Below are 25,779 nucleotides of genomic sequence, written 5' to 3'. Positions count from 1 at the left end.
GGACCCCCAGAGGCCTCCTCACCCGCAGCTTCACGTGGGTCCTCTTGCGCTGCCACTTTTCTCTCGGCTTGGAGGGGGTGAACACGGAAACCTCTTTGCCGTCCAGCTCCAAGATGCTGGAATTGTCATGCCTCATGACCTGGGAGGGAAGAAGCAGGCCATGGGGCAGACTCAGGAACCAGAAACGCAGGAGCCTGTGAGGGGCCCGGGGGGCACTATTCAACCCACTACAGTCTGCCTCCTGGTCCTCCCCAGATGCACATGTCTCACGAATGTTCAGTAACAGCCACCCCATCCCCGTGTCTGCGAGGGTTCCTCCATCCTGCTTGCTCTGGGGTCTGATGGGAGCACCCCCCCCCTCCCCCCCGCATCTATGAAATGGGGCCATGTCAGCGGTGGCGTCATCTGGTCCTACTTGCAAGGCCCTAGTGCTCCTAGCGGCGGGCCCCAGGATACCTGTCTCAGCAGGAAGGAGACTACATCTGTTGACTCCCAGTAGCTGGCGTGGAAGAGGTGGGGCAGGGCCACGGTGGGGAAGGCTGTCAGTGCGTCAGGGCAGTACAGGGCGTAGTCGATCCGCTTCTGGCCCCACCACTTGGCTGCAACTGCCAGGAGGGATCCTTGACTGGGCTGGACCTCAGGAGGTTCCCAGGCCCCGCAGGCTTGGCTCAGCCCAAAGACTAGACCCTCCTCTGACCAGGGAAAGGGGTGCAGCCACAGCGAGCCTCCTCCCCCCTGGCTGGGTGACAGAGGGGAGCAGGGAAGGTGCAGGACTCCAGGACGGTGCACAAGCAGCCAGACGGCACCGGGTGCGGGGGTGGGGGAGGAGCATGTGGAGTTAGGGGGCTGGGGACAATCCCAGCCTGGAGATAGGTCTATCCCTGGCCCTGTCGCTGATCCTGTTGACCCCCTGCCCTGGGCCCTGCTGCTGTCCTCTCCAGGCTCTCCTGCCCCTCCCCCCCACCATGTGCCCTGCAGGCCTCAGGCTGGTGACAGACTTTGCAGAGGTGAACCCCGAGGCAAGGCCTGCCGTGAGCCGCAGGCTGAGCTTCACGGTCTGGGTGTGAGTCCTGGCCCCCATTCGGGGCTGGGAAACCCCCTAGCTCCAGAAAAGGGTTATCAGATGCCTTTCTGCTAGGTTCACACAGACACTTGGTAAGTGGTGCCTGATGGGGGTCAGGGCTCTTGTGAGTTCTGCCTGCGGCCTGCCACATGGGACAGGCAGGCAGTCCCTTGGCCATCACTCCCCCAGTCAACCCCTCTACGTCCTCCCCAGACCTGAGTGCTCCCAGCCCAAGCCTCTAGCTCTCGGGTTAGGCCACAGAGCGTAGGGCCTGACGGTGAGATGTGCTTGGAAATGCTGAGTGACCCCAGTTAGAGGAGGCGAGCGTGTGTGGGCGGAGGCCATGGGACGCCCGGTACCTTCTCTGATGTCCAAGTCGGGGAGGTGGGGGGCCCACTCCAGGCTGGGGCTCCCCTGCTGGGCCTGTGGGTGGGGGCCCAGGGTAGAGGGGGGTGGGGGGGGCAGGGCGAGCAGAGACAGGCGCCTGACGCTGGGGGTATGGCTGAGCGACCCTGGGGCCTCTGAGAAGCAAGAACAACGAGGAAGGGGTCAGCCATGCCGGGCCCACCAGGAAGGACACTGGGAAGAGTGCCAGGCTCCCTCCTCACAGAAGGACGCCCACGCCAGCCTCAGCTCAGGCGCCCCTGAGCAGGCAGGCAGGCAGGCAGGCAGGCAGTCACATAGTCGAGGAGGACAGAGTGGGCGGCTGGCCCTGGCGAACTGAGAGGGGGTGACCTGGGCTCCACTTCCAGCTGCTGAGAAGCTTCTGAGATGGGGGAGCAGCAAAGGAGCGGCCGCAGCGAGATCTCGCCTCTCCAGCTCCCCTCAGCTGCCCCTCTGGTTATCTGGTTCTGTTTGCTTGTCCAGAAACAGCCCACAGCTTCCTCCTCCGGGAGCACCGGGCCCTCTGGGGTTAGGACCCCTCTTCCGGGGCCCGTCGCCTCCCAGCTGCCTGGATGGTACCGCCCATCTCGTGCCGCCTGGACTTGGCCCCGCTGGGCTGCCCCGGCCATCCCCCCTCCCTCGAGTCCGCTACGGACATTTGGGATTGTTGTGGGCGTTTAGCGGCATCCCTGGCGACTGCCGGCCAGGCACTGCCCGCTACCTCGGGGTGGGGCCGGGGGCGGGAAGGGTGCAGACCCCTGCTATGACAGAGGGGAGGGCCCAGGGAGCGCAGGCCCTGGGTGCTGCTGCACTCACTCTGGGCAATGCTGGATGCCGTGTAGCTCTCGGCCATGCCCGACACCTGGCTGGCAATGCTGATCTCACTGGCTCGGCGGAAGCCTCGGGTGGCGGGGGCTGTGCCGGGCGAGGAGGGGGCTGCGTGCTCTTGAAAGACTGTGCTGTGGGTCTGGAGTGCGTCCGCTGTGGGTGGACAGGGACCAGAGAGGCCAGTGGGTAAGACAGGCACTCCTCCTCCAGCTCAGCACCCCCACCCCCACCCCCGGCGCCCTGAGCAGTGGGAGGCAGGGCCCGGTGTGCCCTGGGCTGGGCGGGCAAGGCCAACCCCTCCCACTGCAGACGAACGGTGGCATCTGAGCACGACTGGCAGTGAGGGCAGGCCCAAGCATGCCGGGGCCTGACTGCTCGGGGCTGACAGGGCAGGGTACGGAGCCGGGGCAGGGACGGACAGACGGACCAACACAGACACACAACAGGTAGGGAGGCAAGGCGGCCAGGCTCAAGCCCCCCCTGGCCACGCTTCTTACCCAATACACAGCTCCTGATCTCGTCCAGCCCTCCCAGCCTCCCGGGCTCTGCCCGGCCAGGTGTGACCCGCGGCCCCCTGCAGCTGGGTTTGAGGGGCACTTGCAACAGGGGCCCGAGTGGTCTCCCAGGGGCACCCAATGCTGGGCACTGAGGATGAGGCAACACCCCTGCACGTCTCCCGCATGGGCCACGCTGAGCCAGCCCTGCGTGTGTGTCCGGGAACAGAGGCAGGTGCTGAGGGCTCACCTGGGCCCTGGGCTGAGGGCAGGGCAGGGCAGAGCAGGGAGAGCGGGGCTCAGCTAGAGAACTCACATGCAGATGGGGACTCCCTCAGGGAAGGTAAGGAGTGGGACCCTGAGAATCAAACCCTCCCCAGGACCAGAGGTTTCTCCTGGGGAGCAGGTGGGATGAGGCTCAAGGTTCCACCCCATCTCCTAGCTGCCCCCACCAGCCTCACGAATGGGAGACAGAGCCCTTGGACTGACGCCCGTGCCAGGTGTCCCTGGGAGAGCCGGTCCCCTCTCTGGGCTCCGAGGCTCCCAGGAGCCTAGGGAGGAGGGGCCGGGACCTGATCCTTAAGACTTGTCCTGTCTGGTCTCTGTGGGATGCCACTAGGGTCCCACAGGCTCCAAGTGGCCAAGGAGGGCATGGGAAAGCCCCTGGGGACCAGCAGTCAGCCAGCGAAGCAGACGCCACCACGAATGGGGGTGTTACACACACTCAGCACAGTCCGGGCTCGGGCGGGGCCCGTCTTGGCAGGTGAGCGCGGGGAACGGGGATACTGGTTTCCAGGAAGCCGTCTCCTGGGGGGAGAGGGGCCAGGGGCCCACCCTCTAGGACCAGCTCGGGGTTTCTCTGCACTGTCTCAACTGGAGGCAGACGGGAGAGAACAGACGGGACAACAACAGACACTCTCGTGGGCAGTCCAGACGTACTCCTCCGACAGACACGTGGGGCTCCTTCAAGACCAGGACGTGACAGGACACGCTCGAGGGCGGGGCGGGGGGATGGGGCCTTCTCGGGGAGGGTCGGGAGCGGGCGATGGGCTGCCTTCACACACGTCCCCTGCTCAGACCCACTCTGCAGCCCCTTCCCATCCCTGTGCCCCCTCGCCAGCCACTGCCACGATGGGTTCTCACACGGTCCCTCCAGGTCCCCAGCTCTGTCTTGGGCAACAGGGTGGGAATCTGGGTCCCACTCTGCCTCCTGGCACCTGGGGTGAGGCCCTGACCTGTGAGGCCACGTCGTCCCTCCCTGGCTGGGGTGTGTGGGGCTAATCCCCCCCGCCACCTGGTATACCGGGGACCCAGCTTCCGAGGAGCTGAGCGCAGGCTGTGACTTCCCACCCGGCAGGGGCCCCAGGAGCGCCCCGCCCAGGGCCCAGGCCCCCCGCGGGTCTCACCCAGCAGCGTGGAGCAGCCGTCCCCCAGCGGGTAGCGCTGGTAGCGGGGGATGCTGAAAGGCGGCAGGGCGTGGAACCTCCGCTCCAGCAGCGGCTCCAGGCGGGAGGCCGACGGGTCCGCGGGGTGGAAGAGGTTATAGACTTGCTGGCAGGCTGGCCGCAGCTGGAAAACTGGGGAGGGCGGGGGTGGGATCGCAGAGCCCTAAGGAGGCCGGGGGTCCGCAGCACGAGGGGTGGGGGGTCCGGAAGCATCCAAAAGCATGTCTCTCGATTTGGGGTCTGACCGTTTATTAACCAGGTGTCCTTAAACTGAGCGGAGTGGATGCAGCCCTGGCTGTGAGGTGGGGCTGCTACCCCACGAGTAGATGTCTCACTTTTAAACACACACACACACAGTTACAGGTGCTATATCGTCTTCGAGCTCCCCTCCACCCCCCATTTGACACAAAAATGTTGGCGTTCTTCATTCCAGCACTGCGAGTCCTACCCGACCCTTTAACGGCTGCAGCCCCCTCCATGGACAAACCGTCACAATGGTTCTGGTTTTCCCGATTACAGATAACGTTGCCATGTCACTGTTCCTAAGTCTCTGTCCACTTACATATATATCAGCCAGCGCTTACTTGCTCTTGGGCAAGTGTCTACACCCTTCTGAGCCTCGGTTGACCCCTCTGTGACCTGGGGACGTAACACGAGCCCTGCAAGTCTCCTCTTGCAGGATGTCAGGGCTCCCTGGCCACACTGGCTGACCCCTGGGGCATACAGTGCAGGGATCCTTGCTCTGATAGGCTGCTCGGCCAGTAAGTCCCTCTTCCCTGTCCCCGCAGCCATGAGGAGGGGCTCTGGAGCAGCGTGCTTGCGGCCCTTCTGAAGCCGGGAAGCCAGGCACCCGGGAGGATCTCTTCCTTAGGGGAAGATCTTGGGCCCCGGAGACTGGGTCCGTCCCGATCTGATCGCGGGGCAGCCCTTTCACTTCTGGACCTCAGCTCCCAGAGGTGCCTTGAAGATTAAACAGCAGGGGCCAAGGGCTGGAGGCTGGAGACTGAGCTGCTAGAGTAGGAGCAAAGGGGAGCAGCGAGCCTATGCTGCGGAGGGCAGAAATGAGGCAGGCTGATGCAGGAACGGGCCTGGGACGTGGCCATGGCCTTGTGACGGGGCTCCGCTGAGACCCTCAACCCAGCTCATGCACCCCCTGCCCTGCCCTGCCCCTACAGAGCTCTCACCGTCCAGGGCAGGGATGACAGTCTTCCTCAAGGCCAGGACCAGCCCCAGCGGGCACCCGAACAGGAAGAGGTCTGCGATCTCAAAGTCAAACTTCCCCGCAGCCCCTGTGCCGTCCAGCATGGTGGAGCCGCTCGAGTGGCGGGAGCCGGGCTCGTTCCTCAGCACGCTGGCGTGGAGGCTGCAGACGGGGGGCGGGGAGGGCGTGGCTCGGTCTCCCGAAGGAAGCCCCCCAGGGGTCATCAGGCCCAAACGAGCCTTGACCCCTGTGCTGTCCTGCAGATGTGGCCACCTCTGGTGACAGCTGGTCCCAACCTCCCTAGGGATGCCACTGCCTTTGGAACAGCTGTCCCTGGTCGGTTTTGCCCCCTGACTGGGCTTCACCCCTGGACAAACTGTCCCCTTGGGCTCGAGATGGCCCTTGCTTGTACAAGACCCCAGAGGCACCCAACCCTCACGTTGGCCAGCAGCCTGACCTGGCTGACAGCCTTAAACCTGAGATGTCCCTCCCTCTTGGAGCCACCCCTCCTCACCAGGCCATGGGCCTCACGGTCTGACCCTTGGGTCCCACCGGCCCCACCCACCTGGACAGGAAGGCCTGGTGCTGCTGGATGGTGTCCAGCTCATAGGTGGACGAGTCACTCCTCTTTCGGGGCAACTGTCTTTTGGGGTCTTCGACACCGTTGCTTCGGGGGATATCAATGTTGCTGCGGCTCAGGTGCCGGCTGCTCTCCAGGCCACCGCTGCCACTGCCGCCATGTGCCGCATCGACCAGGGTGCCCGGGGACAGCAGGTCAGTGTCCTGGAACAGCCCCATGCAGGCTCACTGCCCGGTGGCTGCTGGCCTGGGCCCTGCTTCAGTGTCCTCCCTCTGGACTCCGGGCCTACTGGCCACTGCCCGGCCAGCGTCTCACCCACGCCGGAGAGGAGAAAGCCCTGTCCCCTAGTCGTGCCACTGTCCCCCCAACCCACTGGCCAAGTCCCAACAGCCTTCATTCCTGCCTGAACTGGCTACCCGGATCTTCATGATCTCCCACTGATCTCACCGCCTTGCCCGGCCCACCCAGGCCATTTGCTCCTGTGCCCCAGGGACGTCGGATCCTCTCCCCTGCTGGGAAGTTCAGAGGAGCCGCCTGCCACACCTTCCAGCACCAGACCCCAGCTCCGCGAGGCGCAGACCTTGCTTTACACCTGCCGGAGCCTCATGTGCTCTAGGCTTGGTCCTGCTACAGCTGCTCACCTGCCCCGTGCACCCACCCCGCCACCTCTGGGCACCCGTACTGGAAACCTCTGCCCTTCCCTTGCCTTTACCGCAGCCCTGGGGGATGTCTGGGGCTAAAGGTGACACGGTTTCTATCCTGGGGTTCCCCTGCTCTGGGGGCCATGAGAAGCTGATACCTGCATGCTGGCCACGCTGCCCCGGCGGCTGCTGCTCTGACTCTCAGACACTGGCTGATTGCTGTAGCATAAGGCATCGAAGGCCAGGATGCCCCCGACGCAGTCCCCAATCAGGCAGATCTACAGGGGGAGAGGCCCCAGAGGCCTGAGTGCCCGCCCTGTTTGCTGGGGTGCCGGCCAGGGAGAGCCACCACCTCTTGCCCTGCAGGGTTTCTGTCTTCCCTTCCTTCATCCCACGACTCACCTGCCCGTTGAAGGTCATGCCCTCCTGGGACTTGATGAAGTCCCCGTAGGCAAGGTTGGCCCGCTGAATCACCGTGGCAATCGCCTCCTGGTACTGGGGTGAGGAGGTGGCCAGCAGGGGCAGGGCGGCCAGGGGGATGTGGTCCTGGCTGCTGGACAGACAGCCTTCATCGTGGCTGTAGGGGCTAAGGCTGGGGGAGGGGGCCCGGTCAGAAGAGAGCAGGAGGCCTCAGCTCGGCCCAGTGGGCCCCTCTCCCCGGCCAGGGCAGCAGGGCTGGGGCTGCCTGCCACCTGAGGGCCTCCGCTGTGACTCGGCAAACCTCACGGGGTCACTTGTGGGCCAGGCCTTGGAAGTTTGAGGAACAGGGCGGGGGAGTAAGGCCCTCTGTCCCAGAGGCGGGTCAGCGTCTTCCACGTCACAGACAGGGCAAGTGCTAGTCTCCTCTGTAAGCTCAGCCATCTGCACAGGTTTTGCCACCTCCAGACGGAAGGGGCTGGAGGCCAAGTCTGGACATCTAGACGGGGGTCCTGACACTAGGGGGGAAGCCTGACCCTCAGGGCCAGGTGGTCTGGGGCCTATGCACTCACTTGGAGACGAGCGCAAAGGCATCAGAGCAGATGGGCGGGCAGGGCACCAGGCGGATGGCGAGGTGGCCCAGGGCGCTGGGGTAGTGCACACGCATGACGGTGTCGAACACGGTGGCGATGGTGTTGGCGTCGCCCTGCTTGGAGCTGGGGTCCCCGGCACCCGTGTCCAGGATGGTGCCTCCATGCAGCAGCAGGAGCAGCACGTGGATCTTGGAGGCTGGCGCAGCCAGGGGTGGGCTGACCTCGTCCTGTGCAGGTTCGGGGGGGGCGGGGGGGGCGGGGAGAGGGGGGGGCGTGGCATCAACTCCCTGCGGACTCAACCCCTTGCCGGGTCCTTGTCACCCCAGGAGGAGGCCCATCTGGCCCACTGTTCCCTCTGAGAACCCCGATTTCAGTTCCTGAGCTACAGGGCCTGGTGTTAGCCACCTCGACCCCTTCCTTGGGGGAGGCGGCGATGGCCCCTTTCTTCCTCCCCAAGAGCAGCCCTGCTCCCATCAGCCAGTCCGAACAAAAGCACAGACTCCGCTTCCTGTCAGGGGGCCCAGGCGGCAGTTTCTGGCCTTGGCGAGGAGGCACAGGCGCATCCCATGGGGGGGCCTCTGGAGCCCGCCTGCCCTCCGTGTGTCTGTGCCCGGGAGGGCGGTGATCCTGGGCACTCAGCCTGCAGCTCCGAGCCCTCCCCCATCTACACAGGGCCTCTCCTCCGTCCCCTGTGCTGTCATTCTCAGACTCTCTCCAAACATCTTAGAGCAGGGAGGGGATGCAGATGTGTCTGTCTGAACCCACCTAATTTGGGAGGGGTAACGATCCCACATCTGGCTGGCCAGGCCTGCACGTGAGGTCAAAGTGAGACCTGAGACTGGTACACATCTGCATGGGGTATGGAACGATTCCATTTAGAGAGGAGGTGGTGGTGGCGGCCCAGAGAGGTCAAGAGACATGTCTAATGTCACGGAGCGCATCAGTGCCAAGCTGGACTGGAATCCAAAGCTTCTGCCCCCGGTTCAGTGTTTTCCCTCCAATCCAGGCTGTGGCCCCATCCCCAGGGACCTTTCCCCACCTTAACTTCTGATGTGCGACTGGAGGAGCCAGGGCCAGGGCCTAAGAGAGGCCACTGGGAGTACTTGCCATGCCCTTATTATGCCTAGGTGTGTGGGGGACGAGGAGGAGGAACTGAAGAGAGAGGCCTATCCCTAAGGAACCTTGGAGACAGACCGAGGGTCTAAAGCCACCTGGAAGGCCCATATGGGGACAGCTGGCCCTGAAGTGGGCCACCGCGTGGTGTGTCGGGGGGCAGAGTAGGGCCCAAGTGCCAACACAGAGCCCAGGCGAGGCATGGGCAATACAGGCAGTGGACCCAGGGGCTGGCGAGGCTGCCAGAAAATGGCAGCGTATGGGCTGGCCCAGGAGCCACTGAGCAGCAGATGACCTTGAGTGAAGGGGGAAGACAGGCCGGTGGGTGGTATGGGGTCTGAAGCCACAGCAACACTGGGCTGCCTCATCTCCGAGAGGAGGCTGGTCATCGGCCGGCGGTGGGCCCCGGGGCCCGGGCAGGAACACCTGCCCAGCAGAGTTTCGGAGCGCTTCCTGTCCCCACGTGAGGATTGCTCACCAGTGGCCCACCTGGCAGGAGTGAATTCACGGCCAGGGCAAGGCGGGGCCACCAGCTGCCCAGACCAGCAGCCCCGAGGGCTTATCAACACTGCCCGGTGAGTGGCTCAAGGAAGGAATGTCTTGCGGGCAACCTCACCACCACCCAGTCAGGGAGGGGGAGTCCAATGGCCCTGAGAAACCCAGGCCAGGCGGGGGTGGGCAGTGAGAGGCCTAGAGAATGCCTCCTGTGCCTATCTTCTGGGACCCGGCACCGGAGCCTGGGACTGTTCGGGGCCAATTGGAGATTCAGCTCTCCTCCCATTCATGTCTAATACTGGGGCACACCCCACCCCCACCAAGACTCGAACCCAGTAGGAACAGAGCCCACGAGAGGTAGAGTGTGGAGGCAGGCCTGGGAGCCGTGGGGCCAGCTCTGGAGAGCCAGGGGGTCCCCGTCAGTGTCTCCACAAAGCCGTACCCCCTCTACAAGGCTGGGCGTGGGGAGTGGAGGCTCCGGTTTGGGGGCCATTGCAAGCAGAGGGATCTGACTTTGGATGGCCATGCCCCAGAATCGGTGCTGGGTTCCAACAAGCACATTGCATCCTGTGGCAGATCTAAAGCCCAACGTCCCTTCTGCCCCTCCCGAGGGGCCGTCAGAGCTGTGCGTGCCCTAGGTGGGGAGGAGACTGCTTTATTTGCCATTAACCCCCAATTGGGAATCAACTCCCCTTGTCCCAGTTTGCCTTCTAGAAAAGCCCGCTTTGACCTCAGACCTCAAAGCAGAAAAGCCCAAGTTGGGGAGGGCAGTGTGGACGCTGCTCCTCTTTCCCCCCCGCACCCGGTCCAAACTCCCCAAGCGTCCCGAGTTCCCGGCTCTGTCTCCACCTTGGGCATCGTGGCTCCCGTGCCCCATGCAAACAGCTCTGACCGCCCACAGCTGGAAGAGGAGAAGGGGCCTGAGCTTCGTGCGAAGAACCCCCAAAGCGGACACAGGCACCCTACCAAGACAGCTTTATTGGACACTGGGAGCCCCACGTGCCCCCAGCAGGGCAGCGGCCACCAACCACATCACTTCTGCCTAGACAGCTTTTGCTTCCTTCCCTTCCATCTCATGTTCTTCAGCAAATGCAGAAAAGCTGGGCTCAAGGTGGGGATCTTATGTTTGGTCTGGAATTTACAAATTTCTCATTCCACTTTCCACAGGTGGAGCTGGGTCAAGGCCTTCCTTGGGGGCTGTCTGAAGGCCCTGTTGGTTCTCAGGGACGGCAGGGGAGGGAGGAAAGGAGGCCCCGGGCCTCTCTCTGATGGCACCTATGCCAGTGTGGATGTGAAGCCATGGGTGCCAAGTTCTCACAGGACAGGTCCTACAAGCTCACCCCCCCTCCCCCTGCGGCCCTGGGGGCCCTCTGCCACCCGGCACCCACCTCGATGATGTTCAGCTGCTCCACACTGGAGGCCACCCTGAACTCGGGGGCACTCTGGCGGTACAGACCGTCTGCAAGACAGAAGCAGTGGGTGCTGTGAGCGGAGGGGCAGCCGGGCAGCCCCAGGCCCACAGGACAGAGGCCGTGACCCTGACAAGCGGGGCCTTGGGTGTTCCCAACCCCCCCACCCCGCCATGCCCAGCACTGCTAAGGAGCTGGGGCAGAGAAGGGCTTGGCCCCTGCGGCCACCCTCCCCCAGGCCCTGTAGCCCCCCCAGACCAAGGTACCCTGTGTGTCCTCTGGCTCAGGGCTTTCAATTTTGTCCATGAGGTCATTGGAGTTCCATTTGGTGATGTCCTTGGGGAATATTTCCTCTGAATCGGACAGGTCCTCTGGGGAGGAGAGAGTGGGGCTTCAGCACCGACCCATTCGAAGGCAGGGACTGAGGGGCACCGGGAGGCCTGGCTGGGAGGCACAGGGGTAGGTGTGGCCACTGTGGGGATTCCCATGCTCCTCTGGCCCGTACCCTCCATGCTGGCTTCCGCCCTCTCCCTCCTTAGCAGGATGAACACCTGACCAGCACCCGCAGGGCTTCTGCCTGACCTTTTCTCAAAATTGTGTAACGTTCACATAACATAAAATTCACCATCTGAACCATTTTAAGGTAGCATTTAGTCCATTCACAATGCTGTGCAACTGCCACCTCTCTCTGGTTCCAGAACATTTCCACCTCCCCGAATGGAAGCCTTGTAGCCATTAGCAGTCACACCCTGTCCCCCGGCCCCTGGTGACCACCTGTCTACTTTCTGTCTCCATGGATTTGCCTGTTCTGGACATTTCACATAACGGAATCACACGGGATGTGGCCTTTTGTGTCTGGTTTCTCTGCCTGTGCATCATACTATCAAACTCCATCCACATTGTAGCAGGCGTCAGGGTTTCGTTCTTTTTCAGGGCCCAGTCCTATTTCACAGTATAGACGGACCGCATCACGGTATATTGTTTCTCCACTCATCAGCTAATGTTCCTGTTTTCAACATCTGCACGAGTACAGCCCGGCGAGAGGCGCTGCTCTGAACACTTCCATCCATTTCTCTAGTTTCTGCTTTTCCAAGACCATCGGCCTGGGGACCACGGGGCTGGAGGCAGCTGTGCAGACGCTGGCTTGTACTGGTCACTCCTCTGGCCACACAGCGGGTCAGCAGGTGCTTCCCCGGCCACGGCCGCTCTGGCACCTCCTACTTTGCTGTCTCTTCTCCCTTCTGTTTTTGTTTTTTGGTTTTTTTTTTTTAAAGTTCCTACATTAGGGGCGCCTGGGTGGCTCAGTCGGTTAAGCGTCTGACTTCAGCTCAGGTCACGATCTCACGGTTTGTGAGTTCGAGCCCCACGTCAGGGTCTGTGCCGACAGCTCAGAGCCTGGATCCTGCTTCGGATTCTGTGTCTCCCTCTCTCTGCCTCTCCTAGCTTGTGCTCTATGTGTCTCTCTCTCAAAAGTAAATAAACATTAAAAAAAAAAAAAGTTCCTACATTAGATGTGTATTTTCCTCTTGTCAGGGACTCACAGCCAGGAGAGGGTGCACCTCTTAGCTTGGCTGGGGTGGGATGGGATGCCCCAGACACCTTTCTTCACCCTTGGGGAGGACCCAGGTACCAAGGGCGGCTCAGGAACCACCTGCCACCCTCTGCAGCTCCCCATCTTAGATCCCTCTTGCCTGGACACTGACACCGCCTCCCCCCCCACCAAGTTTTCCCTCGAAGACCAGCCAGTTAACTAAGATGCCATAACAGTCAGGTGGCTGCAGCGTGAGAGGGCTCTGGCCTGCCGCTGCCCTGCCTAGTGCCTGTGGGCAAGTTCCCCTCCCTTTCCGAGCCGGTGTCCTGCCTTGTAAATCACAAGCCGGAGAACTGTCTCCACAGACCTGTCTGCCAGTCGAGAGGAACGGCCAAGGTATGAAGCAAGTGAATGTTTAGCGCAGTTGATCCTTGAACAACACGGTGGGGGGAGAGGGGAGGGAGGGAGGGCTGGGACGCTGGCCCCCCGCAGAGTCAAAAATCCATGTAAGACTTCTGACTCCCCAGAAACTTAACCACTAACAGCTTGCTGTTGACCAGAAGCCCGACCGGTGACATAAACAGTCGACTGACACACATTTTGTATGTCATATGTATTATATACCATATTCTTACAATAAACTAAGCTAGGTGGAAAAAAACCAATGTTGTTAAGAAAATCATAAGGCAGAGAAAATACATTTACGGTACTGTATTTATTGGGGGGAAGAGCACGTGTGAGTGGACCTGGAGAGTTCAAACTCGTGTCGTTTGAGGGTTAAGTGTACCCGCACAGGTGGGTGACTCGTCAGGCCGTGTGCTCACTGTGTTGATTTGGGGATTAGTGGGAAAATGGGCACCTCACATATTTCCGGCTCATCGCAGTTTCTAAAGTTTCTACATTCGGTGTACTTGCATTTAACCAAGGCAAAAAACAAGGTCATTGCAAAAATTTAGAAAACTGTAAGATGTCATGCTTTGGTAAAGCTGCTTGTGGAAATAAACTCACATATGGAAAAAAGCCCCCGTCTGACTGTATAAATCCATTCTGAGGGGGGCGGTGCTTGAGAGAACAGTCCCTGCCTGCCAGGCCCAGCAGAGACATCCCGGCACGTGGCCAGGGTGAGACCCCAGACTCCCGGTGATTTCGTCTCATTCTCTGCCCCACTGCTGCTTCAGTCCACGCCTCCTGCTCCAACCCTGCCCAAAGCCTCCCCCTCTGCCCCGGGAGGAGCCACCGCCTACCATGAGCGTCGAAGTACTCATCTTCCGAGCCTTCGTCCGAGTCCCGGGCGATGCTCTGCATCCTCCACTCAGAGATGCTGTGGCGGGAAGGGCTGGCTGGAAGGCAAAACCGCAGGCTGACCCACCACCCGGCTGGGTGAGGCCGGGCGGGCGGAAGGCAGGCGGAGGTGATGGGCCGGGAGGGCTCAGGAGAGAACGGAGGGAGAAATGAGGGGTGGGGTGACCCTGGCTCATTTTGGCGGAAGCTCCTGGAACTTTCAAGACGGCCCCGCCCAGCCCACCTGGCACAAAACAGGTGTGTCCCGGGGAGGACGAGGAAGGGGGAGGGTGTCAGGTATGAGGCCAGGACGCACAGTCGCACAGACCTGGGTCTGCTCCTGTGCCTTTGCCCTGGGTCTTTCCGGGAGCGAGCCCCTTCAGTTCCCCTGCAGCAGAGCAGACAGATGGGGCTGCGGGGTGCTGTCGGCAAGTGAGCACATAAAAGGCATCGACACATATACATACACAGATGCCTTCAGCACATAGACGGCCAAGCCTGGTGTGGGGAAGCTGGACTCACAGAGGGGACTCCTGGCTCGACACGGGATAATCCTGGTTTCCCAAACAGCCACGGCGCTTTTGCAAAAATTCTCCCGAGAAAGGCCTCTCTCAGGATGTAAAGGCTTTCAGACTCCGTCAGCCTGGCTCCCACCACAGGAGCAGAGACCCCTCCTGGCTGTGCTGACAGGTACCCACTAAGACCCTCCCCCCTCCTCCTGGGAAGCCCAGCTCCTCAGAGCTGCAGCCATCTGGGCCCCAGGAGAGGCTGGGAGCTGGGTTCCCACACGGCCAGCCTGTCTCACCTGGCCCTCGTAGGTGAGTCTGGGCCACCTGCTTTGTGTTGGGGGGAGGGGACAGACACCCTGGGCTCACTCTGAACTTGGGGGGGGTTACCGGCAGAAGGGTTCTGACCCCCCTCAGGCGTGGCCCACAAGGTCTGGGGGCAAGAGTCCCCGGGCGGAGCCAGAATTCTCTGACGGTGGGTGGCAAGGGGCTGCCCGGAGCGGGGGTGAGGGCTGTTGCCGGGGTGGTAAAAGGCAGAGCTACGGCGCTCACCTCCCCGCTTGGACGACCTCGAAGACTTGGAGGATGTGGACCACTGCTTTTTGAGACCCCGGCCCGCCAGGGGTTCCCCGCTGCTGCTGCTGCTGCTGCTGGGCTGGGCGGGCTCCCCAGCGACCTGGGCCTGGATGGCTTCGTCCTTGGCCAGCTGCACAGCCTCCTCGTCATCCTCATTGAACCGGGCCATCTTGCGGGACAGCATGAGCTGTGCCTCCTTCTCCAGCTCCCGGATGTTCTCCATGTTGAGCCCGTACCATTCGTCCTGCCAGCACCAGGCCTGCCGGTGGGCCCTGACCATCACCTTCCGCAGGCCTGGTCCCGGGCAGCGGCAGGGGGAGGGGAGAGACAGGAGACACGGGCACTGTCAGCCCCCAGGGCCGGGCTCGGGGCTGGGAGGCAACCCAAGGTCATCCCCACCGTGTGGCCGTGGGCAAATCACTGCCCTCCCTACCCTGTGCCTCAGTTTCCCCATTTGCAAATGGCTCACAGATGACCTCACAAGCTCACGGTGGTTGTATAACTAGAGCAGGGGTGCCTCCTAAGGGAATGTGCCTGCTCAGAAGCCACACTGAATTTTGGGGGGATTCCTGCCCCAAGGGGAGACAGAGGGGGGATTCCTGCCAGTTTTGTGTCTCGGTTGGTATCTATACACTTTTCCTGTCCAATTTCCACATGGAAATCAAGTTCCAGTTCAAAGTGGGTTGGTCCTTTTTCTTATAAGTAGAACATATATACATATAAAATAAGACACAAAAGAAGATAAAGATACAGAAGAATGTATCATGTGTGTAAAATAACGAAAGTAAGAGCTTTCAAGGTAGAAAAGATAATAAAAGAACTTTAGGGACAGAAGGCAGATGGGGGTTGCCTTGGGCTGGGGGTGGGAGTGGGGGTGACTGTGAACAGGAACGAAAGACTGAGGTGATGGAATGTTCTAGAACAGTGTGCACGACTCTGAATATACTGCCACTTATAGAACTGTCCTCTTGCAAGGGGTGAAGTGTATGGTGTGTAAAATTAGGCCTCAATAAAACTCGTTAAGAAAACATTAAGAAGAAATAGAGCATCCTTACCCACACTACCCAGTGAGGGAGCAGACATGACCAGTAACAGGGAGCCCTTGGCTGGCCCTCCTGGACGCATTCTCCCCCTGCCCAGTCCAGCCTCAACTCTGTGTTTATTTGCTTTTCTTTCTGGTTGGAGCACACAGGTGTGTTTTTCTACACGATAGGTTGGGTTGGTTTGCATGTTATTGACATTTTTACATGTATGTGTCAAGCTGCATGTATTTTCCTGCCGCCTGCTGTTTTGGGTGAGTTTCAAGTTCGTTGCTGCATGGTGTTTACTTGTTTGAAATACCACATTTTATTTATTCCTTCTTTTGCCATTGGGCCTTTGGCTCACTTTCATTGTTTGTCCACTTGGCTTTTACAAATCTGCTGCTCTGAACATTCTGGAATGTGTATAAGAGTTTCTCCAAGGGGCAAACCTGGGAGGGACATCACTGGGTCTCAAGGCATGCATCTTCCACTCTCCTAGAGAAAGTAGAGCGGCTTTCCAAGTGGTCAACCCATGTCATGTCCTCAGGCAGCTCTATGGTGACCATTCCTCCTGGCTCAGGCCACTCTGCCTCCCCAGAAATACTTCCTAGATCCCTTCACCCTCTGCCCTCCTTCAGCCAAGACTATGTCCTCCAAGGCCTGGGCGATGGCCTCAGGCATACTATCCTTGGGTCCCACACTCAACAGACCATCTGATGAGAAGCCACGGCCCCACTGCTATGAGAATATCAGTTCAGATCCAGGGTAGCTAGGAAGGGAGATCTGGGGTCAGACCCAGCACTGGGTCTCTGCCTCCTCCTCTACAAACGGACGGGTGACATGGCTGTCCTCACGGGTCATTGTGAGCTGTTACGGCACATGTGAAGCATATCATCAACAGTGTGGGACATCTGTTCCAAAGATTCACATCTGAACCAAAACCCTGGGCCTTGGAGTCAAAAGATGTCTGTCCAGGTGCTACTCCTGGCTCATGAGCTTGGGCTGGGCCAGGCCCTTGGCACTGATCTCATGCCATGACCTGGGTAGGGGCGGGGGGGGCAGGTAGGGAGCTGGGGGTGCTAGGGGAGGGAGGAGCCCGGGTCAGCTCTAGCTGGGCCAGGAGCCCCAGGTTGGTCCTGCTGGTCCACCCGTTCCCTGGACACTTGCTCCAGGCCGGGCTCCACAGTGTGAGGGCACCACGGCGTCCAAGGCCCTCTGTGCCTGGAACGTCCAGCCCATAGGGGAGGCAGAGCTGGGGCCTGGGGTAAGAGGTGCAGGTAAGAGCAGGGAGGCTGCCTCCTGGGGCTGCTCCTCCTCAGGGGGTTGGCACTATATGCTCCAAACACAAGCCAGTCAAGAGCGTCTGGGGGCAGGGCCCGGGGACGCCGCTTGTCATCTATAGGTGCTCGGCAAGCAGCCAAGATAAACTGGGCAGGAAGCTGCGCATGGGCTCTGGGTCAGCTTCTGGGAGGAGGAGGGACCTGCCCCGGACGCGGAGGGAGGCGGCGGGCACTGGTGAGCTCACCCGTGTCGTGGATGAACCTCTCGATCTTGGACTGCATGCCCCAGTAGCGGAACTCGACCTTACAGAGCTTGTAGGCGCACATGATGGGGAAAACCTGCTGCTTGTACTCTTCGATCCAGTTGTCAGACAGCGGCCCCCGCTGTGTCTTGATCGAGTGGAATAGCTTGGGGTCCTCTTCGGTCTTATACTCACTGGGGGGGACGGGGTCCTTGACAATGTCGATGAAGTCTGTGGGGGAGAGCCCGCCGGTGGCCACTCCGCCCAACCTCCAGCCCGCCCCTCTCTGTTCAGTCCCCTCCCCTGTGTCTCTGCCCTCCCCCCTCAAGTCCTCGCAGGCCTCTGGGCCTCCTGTGCCATAGGGCCGGACCTGGGATTGGGGATGCTGCTCTGGGCCACTCTGACCTTGGGCTCTCCTGACCTCAGGGCCTGTGTCCTCCCATGACTCTACCACTTGCCTAAGCAGACAAATTAGATGATGAGCTTAGGAGGCACGGGGAGATGAGTTTCCACGGAGGATGTGGGACAGGGTGGTGGCTGCCGGGGGGCGGGGAAACAGAAGGGAAGGCCGGGAAGAGATTCCCAGAAAAGGTGGCATTTCAGCTACAGGAGCAAAGCAGCGAAGCCGAGAAGGTTCCAGCAGCAAGGGATGGGGAGAGTTTGGGCGGCCACTAGAATGTCCGTATCGGGGGAGGGGATGGGGATGCGTCCTTCTCTCACCAGGCTGGGCACCCACACGGTACCCTGAGGGGAAATGGCGCTATATTCTCCTTATATATACACGTAGCGGCTTTAAGGCAGGCTGGCCGCGTAGAAGCCCCTCTTAGGTCAGAAGGGAGGAGATCGGCAGGAGGTGTCGGTCCTGAGAGCGGGTAGTGGATGCCACAGGGCTGGGTGCTGGGGAAACAGGACTGGGGGCGGTGGGACCTGGCCAGGTGTGGGGTATGGATCCAAGAGGAACAGCAGCAACTCGGGGCAGGGCCTGGGCCATGCCACCTCTTGTCCCAAATCTCTCCCTGCTGTGCGGGCTCCCAAGGCATGCATGTGTTACAGAGGACTGGGTACACACTTGGGGTACATAAACCCCAGAAGAGAGTTTGTGGCTCAGAGAGGCCCTTTTCGGGATGCATGGGGATGATGGCACCCGGCGGGCTCTGCCCTGGCCACGCTCTGTCTCGTCTCCCCTGCTTGGTGGCCCGCACTGAATCCACGTGGTGGTTTGCAGGCACAGACGTGGGCTCCACGGAAATCGGCAAGGGGTCAGGAGCTCCCCAGGGGCAGGGGCTTTCGGGGGAGGGACGGACATCCTTCCCGGAGCAGACCACATGCGCCGCCTGCGCGGACAGGCAAAGGCCAAGGGGCAGGCCGGGACATGGATGAGTCATATCACAGAGACTTAGGAATCACAGCAGGTGGCCTCCGGAGGCAGCCCATGGAGCTCAGGCCTTGTCTGAGGCTGGCTGCACCTGAGCTGGCGGAAGGCCGGTATCATGCGGGGTCCATCCCTCCTGCTGTGGGTCGAATGTGTCCCCTACAAATTCGTATGTTGGAGTCCTAACCCTCCAGTTCCTCAGAACGTGACCTTATTTGGAGATAAGGCCTTTAAAGAAGGAACCAAATTAAAATGAGGTCATTAGGGTAGGCTCTACTCCACTATGACTAATCTGCTCCTAAAAAGGGGAAATTTGGACACAGACAAGCACACGGGGAGAGCGCCACGTGAGGATGAGGGAGAGATTAGGGTGATGTATTTATATGCCAAGGAATGCCAGAAACTGCCAGGAGCCACCAGAAGCTAGGGGAAGGGCATGCACAGATTCTCCCTCAGTGACTCCAGAAGGGGACAAGCCTGCTCACACTCTGACCTCAGACTTTAGCGAGACACTAAACTTCTGTGTTTAGCCCCCCAGCCTGCGGTACCTTGCGGCAGCCTGTTCACACTGACAGAGCTCCCAAAGCCCCATGGGGCCTGAAAACTCCAGCAGGAGGGAGGGAGCCGGGTGAGGGGGTCCCGGGGAGAAGCCCTTCGTGCCCATCAGAGGCTGCCTGAGAGTAGCACCCTGTGGTGCTGGGAGCCATCTGTCTAACGCCGGCCATGCACCTGCCTCCATGGCGGCTCACCCCACACGGCCTGGAATGCAGCTCTCTAACCTGGCCACGCACCTGCCTGAAGCACCTCCATGGTGGCTTGCCCCGCAGAGCAGACCAGTGGCTGCTGAGCTGCAGGTGGCCCACAGATGTGATTTCTTTGGCCAGTTTACTAAGTTTACTTAGGAATTGGAAGATTTCACATGCAAATCCTGATCTCAGGCCTCTCTTAAGTTAACAGACGGGCTGTTTCCTCACGTACAGTCAGCTGGAGAGGCCACTCACCGTCAAGGGGACACAGGCCCTGCAGTGTGCCAGAGCCCCCACAGGCTGCACCCACACACAGCTACCAGCCTGAGATGGCCCCCTGAGCACACGCGTGCCCTCCAGGGGAGGAGGACACCTGGAAGGGATTGAGGGAAGGGGCTTGAGTGGGGAAGGCACTGAGCCTCAATGCGCACGTCAGGAAAACGGGGCCAAGGAGTCTGATCCTGCCATCCCTGTGCCCTCATGCTTGCTGGGACTATGACCTCCCCGCCCAGAACAGGAGCCAGTCTGGAGCCTTCCAGGCCTGGAGACAAGGGGCAGAGCCAAGGGACATGTAGGCAGGGACCCTGGAAAGTGGCCCTGCAGGGCTCCTGCCCTCCCCAGGCGGGGAGCGCTGTAGTGGTGGTTACCGATTGTCAGCTGGCTCTTCTCCACAGGAGACAGGCTGAACACATTAGGGTTTTCTCCAGCATCGGTTTTATAAAAGGTTTCGATGTCGATGGAGAATTTCTCCACAAAGGGGCACGTGAACCTGTGGGGAGGAAAGCATACATCAGGACTGGTGCCCGCAGGGGTGGGTCAGGGCCTGTGGCACCCCACTGGGCAGGAGAGGGAGAAAGGGTGGGGGTGGTGGCTGAGACTTGCCTGTCTGTCCACCTCCTGGACCTCTCCTTGTCCAGGCCAAGGCCGGGCTGGGGGTGGGGAATGTGTGTGGGGAGAGGGGGACGGAAACATCGGAGGAAGCTTCCAGAAGCCCTATGGCCATTGTTCATGTGTGTAAGGCATGGATGGCCATAGACACACAGACATACCACAAGCATGTGGCATGAACCCAGTAGGCTGAATCTAAATTAGCACTCTGTGACACCTCCCCAATCCCTTACCCCCCAAGCCACCAGGTCTGACGACAAGGCCACACCCCTTTCTCTTGGCTGGACATGAGCTCAGAGGAGGATAGTACTTCTGGGAAGACGAATAACCTCGGTGGACCCTCTGATAAGCCCAGGTCCTCATTTAGTGGGGAGAATGAAGCCCCAGGAGACTCGTGGGGACTCCACTTGCATAGCAAGTGGGTGGCCAGCTGGGAGCAGCCCCCTATCTGTTACACTCAGCTACACTGGGTGGGTGGGAGCACGAAGTGAAGAGCCTCCCTTCTTGGGGAATCCAAAGGAAGCCCTGTTCCAAGTGGAAAATAAGGAAGCACTGCTGCAGGTGCTGAAGGTCTCAGGCTCAGAGAGAGTCTCTGGGCCATCTGGTCTACCCTTGGTTCATGTTTCTCCCTAGCTGGTTGGTTAGTGGCCCCGCATTCCCAGGTGATCATTAACGTGAGTTTGTATTCCCTGAGCCTTCCTAGATGGCAAAGGGATCTCAGGCGGCCCTCATCTGACTCCCGGCCTTCCTGGGAAGGTGCAGTAACAAGGGGGACACGCTCCCCTTTCCCGCCTGTTCTCTGAGGATGGAGACTCCTGGAATGGAGACTTAGCTCCCCAGGAGTCTGAGCCTCTTGGAGGGAGGGTGAGCCCGCCTAGAGGGCCACCCCCGGGGTTCCTTCCCCACCAGAGGGTGGCGCAGGGTGTGGGGAAAGGCTCACCTGGTTCGGGTGTAGGGGTAGGCATTCCAGGACTCCTCCACCACCCTCAGGGCCGCTTTGGGCAGGATGGAGCGGAACCAGCTGGGGATGTGCATGCCCACATGGTACACCTTGTGCGTGTACTGTCCAGAGCCGCCGGGGCCATCCGTGTATGGCCGGTTCTCCAAGATCTCCACTCCGCTACCTTGGCCATACGTCTCGTTACGGCTCTTCTTCTACAGGGACAAAAGCATTCAGCATGTGTTGGGGCCAGAGCACTCTGCAGAAGGGAAGGGGCCCAGGAGACCAGGCCCAGGGGTGCTGAGAGGAGGAGGGGCTTTGGCCAACCAGGCTGGCTTCTTCTGTGTCGCTTCAGGACTCCCAGATCCAGGCCCAGACTCCACATGCCCCTGTACCCCTACGGGAGACTCAGCAGGCCATGGTCTCCCTGTGAGCTCTAGCACTGCCTATGCCAACTCCTCCCTTCTGGCTCCCGTCATCCCAGGACTAAAAGTGTTCCCAGCATCAGGAACAAGTTGAGGATGCCCGCTCTCTAGGTTCTATTCAACACTGTACTGGAAGTTCTAGCCCAAGGCATTAGTCAAGAAAAAGAAACAATCAGGGGCACTCAAATTGGAAAGGAAGAAATAAAACCACCTCAATCTGCCAAGGACATGATCTTATATACGGAAAATCCTGAAGAATCCCCCCCACCTCCAAACCTGTTAGACAAAGTAAACGAATTCAGCAAAAGTCGCAGGATACAAAATCAACACACAAAAATAAGCAATGCAAAAAGGAAATTAAGCAACCATTTCCATTGACAAGAACATACAAAAGAATAAAATATCTTGGATAAATGTAATGAAGGTGAAGCACTCAGATGCTGAAACGATAATACGTTGCCAAAAGAAAGTAAAAACCTAAGTAAATGGAAAGACATCTGTGTTCATGCATTGGAAGATTTAATATTGTTAAGAGGTCAATATTCCCCAAAGCATTCTACAGATCCAGTGCAGTCCCTGTCAAAATCCCCAGTGGCCTTTCTGGTAGATGTGGAAAAACTGATCATAAAATCAGGAAGGATCAGAGAAGGATCTCAAATAGCCAAAACAATCTCAAAAACAAAGCAAAGCAAAGTTGGAACATTTACATTTTCCTACACAAAATCTTTTTTTTAAGTTATTTATTTTGAGAGACAGCGTGAGAGAGAGAGAGAGAGAGAGAGAGAGAGATTGAGCGCGCGCACAAGTAGGGGAGGTGCAGAGAGAGAAGAGTGAGAATCCCAAGCAGGCTCCGCATTGTCAGTGCAGAGCCTGACACAGGGCTTGATCTCCCAAATCATGAGATCATGACCTGAGCCAAAATCAAGAACTGAACGCTTAACAAACTGAGCCACCCAGCCACCCTGCTACAAAAAATCTTACCATAGGCGCACCTGGGTGGCTCAGTTGGTTAAGCATCCAACTTTGGCTCAGGTCATGATCTCACGATTCATGGGTTTGAGCCGCATGTCGGGCTCTGTGCTGACAGCTTAGAGCCTGGAGCCTCTTTCGGATTCTCTGTGTCCCTCTCTCTCTGCCCTCCCCTGTTTACCACACTCTTTCTCTCTCTCTCAAAAATAAATAAACATTACATTTTTTTCAGAAAATCTTGCTATAAAACCACAGTAATCAAAACAATGTAGTACTGGCACAGGATAGATCTAAAGAATAGGGCTGAAAGTCTACAAATAAACCCATATATCTACATACTATATGTATTGATTTTCAACCAGAGTGCTGAGATCATTCAATGAAGGAAAGAAGTCTTTTCAACATGTCCCAGTATACTGGTGGGATAATTGGACATCTACATGTAAAACAATGAAGTTGGACCCCTACCTCACATCATATACAAAGATTAGCTCAAAATGGATCAAAAACCTAAATGTAAGAGCTTAAACTACACAACTCTTAGAAGAAATCATAGGAGTAAACCTTCATGTCCTTGGATTTGACAATGTTTTTTTTTTTTTTAACATTTTATTTATTTTTGAGACAGAGAGAGACAGAGCATGAACGGGGGAGGGTCAGAGAGAGAGGGAGACACAGAATCCGAAACAGGCTCCAGGCTCTGAGCAGTCAGCACAGAGCCCGACGTGGGGCTCGAACCCACGGACAGTGAGATTGTGACCTGAGCCGAAGTCGGACACTTAACCGACTGAGCCACCCAGGCGCCCCGATGTTTTTTTTTTTAAATAGGGTACACAAAGTACAAACAGCCAAATAAAAAACAGATAAGTTGGACTTCATATAAATTTTTAAACTTTTGTGCATCAAAAGATACTATGAAGATAATGAAAAGACAACCCACAGAGAAAGTTCTTGTAAATAATGTATCTGATGAGGGACTTGTATCTAAAATATATAAAGAACTACGCAACTCAACAACAAAGATACAACCCAATTCAAAAATGGGCAAAGGACTTGAACAGACATACCTCCAAAGAAGTACATCAATGGCCAACAAGCACATGAAAAGATACTCAACATCACTAGCCACTGGGGAGAGGTAGATCACAACTACAAGTTACCACTTCAGACCCACTAGGATGGCTACAAAGACAGACAATAACAAGTGTTGTGAGGATGTGGAGAAATTGGAACCCTCACGCATTGCTGGTGGGAATATAAAACAGTACAGCAGCCGCAGAAAACAATTTGGCGGTTCTTCAAAAAGCTCAACATAGAATTGCTGTATGACCCAGCAATTCCACTGCTAGGTAAACATCCAGGAGAAGGAGAACATGTCCACATAGAAACGTGTGCTCGAATGTTCACTGCAGCATTAGTCACAAGAGCCAAAAGGTGGAAACAACCCAATCAATGTCCGTGATCTGAAAAATGGACAGACAAATTATACCCACACAATGGAGTAAGAGTCGGCCATAAAAAGGAATGAAGGGCCAAAACCTGTTACGACGTGGATGAACCCTGAGAACGATGCGTAAGAAGCCCGACACAAAAGTCCACATAGTGTACGATCCCATCGACACGAAATGTCCAGTACAGGCAAATCTGTACAGACGGAAGGCAGATTACTGGTTGCCTAGGGATGGGGGTGGGGGTGGGGGGCTGGAGAGTGACTTCTTGGGGTGATGACAATACTCTAGAATCGTGGTGATGGTTTGACAACCCTGTGAATATGCGAAAAATCCCTAAACTGTACCCTTCAAATGTGTGAACTGTGTGGTGTGGGACTCACACCTCAATAAAGCTGGTATAAAACAAAACAAACAAACAGAAACCAATCCTGTGTCTATACTCACTAAGATTTCAGAGAGATCAAACACGGGAAGTGGGAAGGGGCCTCAGTGGCGCTGCCTGAGAGAGAGGACTCCTGGGTCACCTCTAAATGTCTCTCTGCCCCAAATGTTCTTCCCAGTGTCCAAAAGCTCAGGTTTCTACTTATGCAGAAAGCCTCATTCATGGTCAAGGTCCTGGTGACTTTAAGCCCAGCATCTGTTTCCATGGTGACATGACGGCATCACCGAGGCCACCTTCGGTCAGCTTCCTGAATAGCAGGTGTGCACATGCGCGCGCACACACACACACACACACACACACACACACACACACACACAGGCGCTCCCAAGAACACAGTCTCACCCCTGGGGTACAAAGACATGCCATATCTCCACGCCCAGAGCAGCTGAGTCCCCTCCATAAAAAAAATAGAAAGGACCCTGGCCGAGGGCACAGATGGGGTCAGCGGGGATACGCCCTCCCTTGCTCTTCAAAGGAGCCCACGGAATGCGGCCCAGATTCTGTAATGAAAGCAGCGACCATTTCCCAGACACTTTGTAAGCTCATGCTTGGTGGTGGCTTCACTTTTATGGTTGTGCCATGTGCTCTGCGTGCACGTCTCCCTTTAGGTAGTGCCACAACCCCTTGAGAAAGGCTGAGTGCTGCTACTGTTCCCAGTTTGCAGAAGGGAAGGTGGAGGCTAAGAGACGTGGAATGACTTGTTCAAGGTACACAGCTTCAAGTGGCAGAGCTCAACCTGTACTCGAGATCCTGTTGGACTCTGGGACCTGTTCAGTCCACAGCATGAAGACACCTTGGCATAAGGCAGGTACTCGGTACTCCCAACTCTGTGACCAGTTCCCTCTCATCCTGGACAAGTCACTTCTCTCTGGTCTCAATTTCCAAAACTATAAGGGGAGATGGGGCTACCTATCTGTCTAAGGCCTGGTGTAGTGGGCTAAAGGGCCCCCCAAAATTCACATCCACCCAGAACCTTAGAATGTGGCTTTATGGTCGCCTGGGGTGGCTCAGTCGGTTAAGCGTCTGACTTTGTCTCAGATCGTGATCTCGCCGTTCATGAATTCGAGCCCCGCATTGGACTCACGGCTGTCAGCGCAGAGCCCACTTTGGATCCTCTGTTACTCCCTCTCGCTCTGCTCAACCCTCTCTGAATCTCTCTCTCTCAAAATAAAGAAACTTAAAAAAAAAAAAAAAGAAAAGAAAACAAAGAAAGCAACTTAAAAAAAAAAGGAATGTAGTTTTATTTGGAAATAGCATCTTCGCAGATATAATTCGTTAAGATGAAGTCACACCGGATTAAGGTGGGTCCTAAATCCAAGTCTGTCCTTAAAAGACAGACTAAAGGGATGTAGCCACTAGCCAATGAAGCTGGCCGCCACCAGAGGCTGGAGGGGAGCAAGGCAGAATCCTCAGAGGGAGAGAGGGCCTTCAAAGGGAGCAGGCCC

General features: G+C 58.0%; 1 protein-coding gene across 8 annotated transcripts in view; it reads right to left on the bottom strand.

Annotated features, from left to right (window-relative positions):
- The window catches only part of PITPNM2 (phosphatidylinositol transfer protein membrane associated 2), a 144,144-nt gene that overhangs the window by 4,739 nt on the left and 113,626 nt on the right, over positions 1–25,779 (bottom strand). Inside the window, exons 4-21 of one of the 8 annotated variants that reach the window (XM_019467618.2) lie at positions 21,048–21,262; positions 19,867–19,988; positions 17,105–17,332; positions 14,534–14,851; positions 13,804–13,863; positions 13,439–13,534; positions 10,930–11,034; positions 10,643–10,713; positions 7,626–7,873; positions 7,039–7,228; positions 6,795–6,914; positions 5,981–6,198; positions 5,399–5,577; positions 4,176–4,346; positions 2,264–2,428; positions 1,423–1,584; positions 457–605; positions 23–139 (exon numbers count right to left, since the gene is read on the bottom strand). In XM_019467618.2, coding sequence (XP_019323163.1) covers positions 23–139; positions 457–605; positions 1,423–1,584; positions 2,264–2,428; positions 4,176–4,346; positions 5,399–5,577; positions 5,981–6,198; positions 6,795–6,914; positions 7,039–7,228; positions 7,626–7,873; positions 10,643–10,713; positions 10,930–11,034; positions 13,439–13,534; positions 13,804–13,863; positions 14,534–14,851; positions 17,105–17,332; positions 19,867–19,988; positions 21,048–21,262 — 2,934 coding nt within the window. Of the gene's footprint in view, positions 1–22; positions 140–456; positions 606–1,422; positions 1,585–2,263; positions 2,429–4,175; positions 4,347–5,398; positions 5,578–5,980; positions 6,199–6,794; positions 6,915–7,038; positions 7,229–7,625; positions 7,874–10,216; positions 10,386–10,642; positions 10,714–10,929; positions 11,035–13,438; positions 13,535–13,803; positions 13,898–14,533; positions 14,852–17,104; positions 17,333–19,866; positions 19,989–21,047; positions 21,263–25,779 lie in introns of those variants that run through there. The other 7 variants (XM_053901953.1, XM_053901954.1, XM_053901955.1 and 4 more) reach the window with 7 other exon arrangements.

Source organism: Panthera pardus, unplaced genomic scaffold (genome assembly GCF_024362965.1).
Source record: "Panthera pardus isolate Hobbes unplaced genomic scaffold, ASM2436296v1 HiC_scaffold_15, whole genome shotgun sequence".
Taxonomy (NCBI): Eukaryota; Metazoa; Chordata; class Mammalia; order Carnivora; family Felidae; genus Panthera; species Panthera pardus.
The sequence above is the reverse complement of the archived record's forward strand: the minus strand, read 5'-3'. Positions and strand labels throughout refer to the sequence as shown.